Below are 2161 nucleotides of genomic sequence, written 5' to 3'. Positions count from 1 at the left end.
GCCCAGGCAAAGTCCAAAAAAAAAAAAAAAAAAAAAGTTCAGGGGGGCCGGCCCGGAGGCTGAGAGCACAATAGTCCAATCCCGGGCAGTTCAGGGGGGCGGCCCGGAGGCTGATGGTCCAAGAGCCCAGAAAACAGTTCAGGAGGCCGGCCAGGCAGAAGGCACCGGTGGCGACGGAGCAGATCAGGAGGCCGGCCGGGCGGGAGGCAGCGACGGCGACCGAGCAGGTCAGGAGGCCGGCCGGGCGGGAGGCACTGGTGGCGGCGTAGTTCAGAGGGCTGTCCATGACGGCAACGACGTCCAGTCATCAGCCGGACAGAACGGGCAGGACGTGCAGGCCGGGCAGGACGTGCAGGCCGGGCAGGAACAGACAGATTGGCGACCTCAGGAGCAGACAAAGCTGAACACTCGGAGGCCGGACCAGGCGGAGCTGCAGAGTCGGAGGCCGGACCAGGCGGAGCTGCAGAGTCAGGACCAGGCGGAGCTGCAGAAGCTGAGGCCGAAGCTGGACCAGGCGTAGCCGAGGCTAATGGCGGCTGAAGCGGTTCCTCGGGCCCTCCAGCGGAGACAGGCGGCTGAAGCGGTTCCTCGGGCCCTCCAGCGGAGACAGGTGGCTGAAGCGGTTCCTCGGGCCCTCCAGCGGAGACAGGTGGCTGAAGCGGTTCCTCGGGCCCTCCAGCGGAGACAGGTGGCTGAAGCGGTTCCTCGGACCCTCCAGCGGAGACAGGAGGCTGAACGGGCCCCTCGGACCCTCCGGCAGAGACAGGTGACTGAGCAAACAACTGAGGCGGAAACTGAGCAGGTGACTGAGCCGATAGGTGAGCTAATGTCTGAGCTATGGAGAGAAGTCTAATATGTATCGACTGTTGTAAAGATGGTAGTAACGGTGCGTGAGGTGGTGGATTAGCATATGGTTGGGCTAGGTTGTCTGAGCCTACGGATCCTACAGAAAACTGCTGGACGGGCTCACCTGAGCCTCCAGCGAGGTCAGAAACATGTGCAGGTACCTGCCGGACACCAGCCACTCCCACCCGAGGAGAAGGTACGGGTGCAGGAGCTAACTGGATCCCGGTCATCCTCACCCTGGGAGCCGGGGCAGGCACAGTCAACGGCTGGGCAGCTGCTGTCTCCACCCGAGGAGCTGGTGCAGCGACAGGCAGAGGCTCAGCCAGCCTAGACACCTGAGCAGGGACCAGCTGGACCTCAGCCTCCCTCACCTGAAGCACTGAAACAGGTGCAGGGGAATGCTGGGCCCGAGCTGCCCTGGGAGCAGGAACACAATGGTGCGAAGGAGCAGGCTCAGCAAATACAGACTCCTCTACAATGTTTTTGAACTTCCTACCACCACCACGTCTAACAGTCTTAATAGTCTCAGTCTTAGCAGTGTTCAAATGATTGTTCTTTTCCAGCTCAGAGGAACGAAAGCGATCATAACTCACCTCTGGGAGTTGCTCCGCAGAAAAAGAGTGGTGACGGTGTGAGCGTCGCCTCCTCCGGGAAGCGGGGGGTGGTAAACTGGGCTGTAAATCCTCCAACGGACCGGGCTGCGAAGAGAAATCAGAGAGTTTATGAAGCTCAGAACGCTGCAGTCCCAAAAACAGAGCAAAGGACTGCAGTGGAGTGAGTCTAACGTCCGGCGTCACGTAATCTTTCTTCCTCCGCCGCTTAACCCTCTTGTCGGACTGGTAATCCAGGGGTGAAGGCGGAGGTGTAGCGACTGGAGAGAAGGAGCACGTGCTCAACCTGATCGCCCGAGGCATAGATACTGGCTCGGCCGTAGCCACGGCAGTTTGGAGGCTGCGGGGCCCTCCCAAAGCCAAACGTGACCCATAGAAGGGTGACTGGAGCTCCTGGGCATGCTCAGCTTCCTCCCTCACGATCTCCTTGAGGAAGACAGAAACTGCGGGTCGCTGATACCACACGGAGTCTGCTGGGTCCATGTTCTGGTCGCGATCTTCTGTTAGATGTGGCTGTGTGCAGACAGGAATAGGACCCAAGGTGCAGACTCCGGAGACAGAACTTAAACAAAAACAGCTTTAATGCTGAACGCAAACATGACATAACTGGAAAATGTCAAAAATAAACTAACACCGGTGGACAGGCAAAACACACAGCAAAATAAACAGTAGATCGCGACACAGACACAGAGAAACACTGGGCT

The 2161-nt window shown here is 58.8% G+C and overlaps 1 protein-coding gene across 1 annotated transcript; it reads right to left on the bottom strand.

The window, feature by feature from the left end:
* Positions 1-307: 307 nt before the first annotated feature.
* LOC146632984 (uncharacterized) lies at positions 308-1940 on the bottom strand. The gene is made up of 3 exons (XM_085352892.1): positions 1155-1940; positions 556-1061; positions 308-383 (listed from the first exon to the last, which is right to left on the bottom strand). The coding sequence occupies exons 1-3, from the start codon at positions 1938-1940 to the stop codon at positions 308-310; spliced, it is 1368 nt and encodes a 455-aa protein (XP_085209018.1).
* Positions 1941-2161: the final 221 nt, after the last annotated feature.

The sequence above is a fragment of the Diplotaxodon limnothrissa genome, linkage group LG4, assembly GCF_057381915.1.
Source record: "Diplotaxodon limnothrissa isolate DT_005_m linkage group LG4, D_limnothrissa_male_GT1.1, whole genome shotgun sequence".
NCBI lineage: Eukaryota > Metazoa > Chordata > Actinopteri > Cichliformes > Cichlidae > Diplotaxodon > Diplotaxodon limnothrissa.
The sequence above is the reverse complement of the archived record's forward strand: the minus strand, read 5'-3'. Positions and strand labels throughout refer to the sequence as shown.

What these genes read in the sequence shown, in the direction of transcription:
- LOC146632984 (XM_085352892.1), bottom strand. Translation starts at nt 1,940, where the DNA reads ATGGACCCAGCAGACTCCGTGTGGTATCAGCGACCCGCAGTTTCTGTC. An exon ending in GGCTGGCTGAGCCTCTGCCT is followed by an intron (nt 1,062 to 1,154) that starts GTCGCTGCACCA and finishes ACCGGGATCCAG; the next exon opens with TTAGCTCCTGCACCCGTACC. An exon ending in CCGCCTGTCTCCGCTGGAGG is followed by an intron (nt 384 to 555) that starts GCCCGAGGAACC and finishes TCTGCTCCTGAG; the next exon opens with GTCGCCAATCTGTCTGTTCC.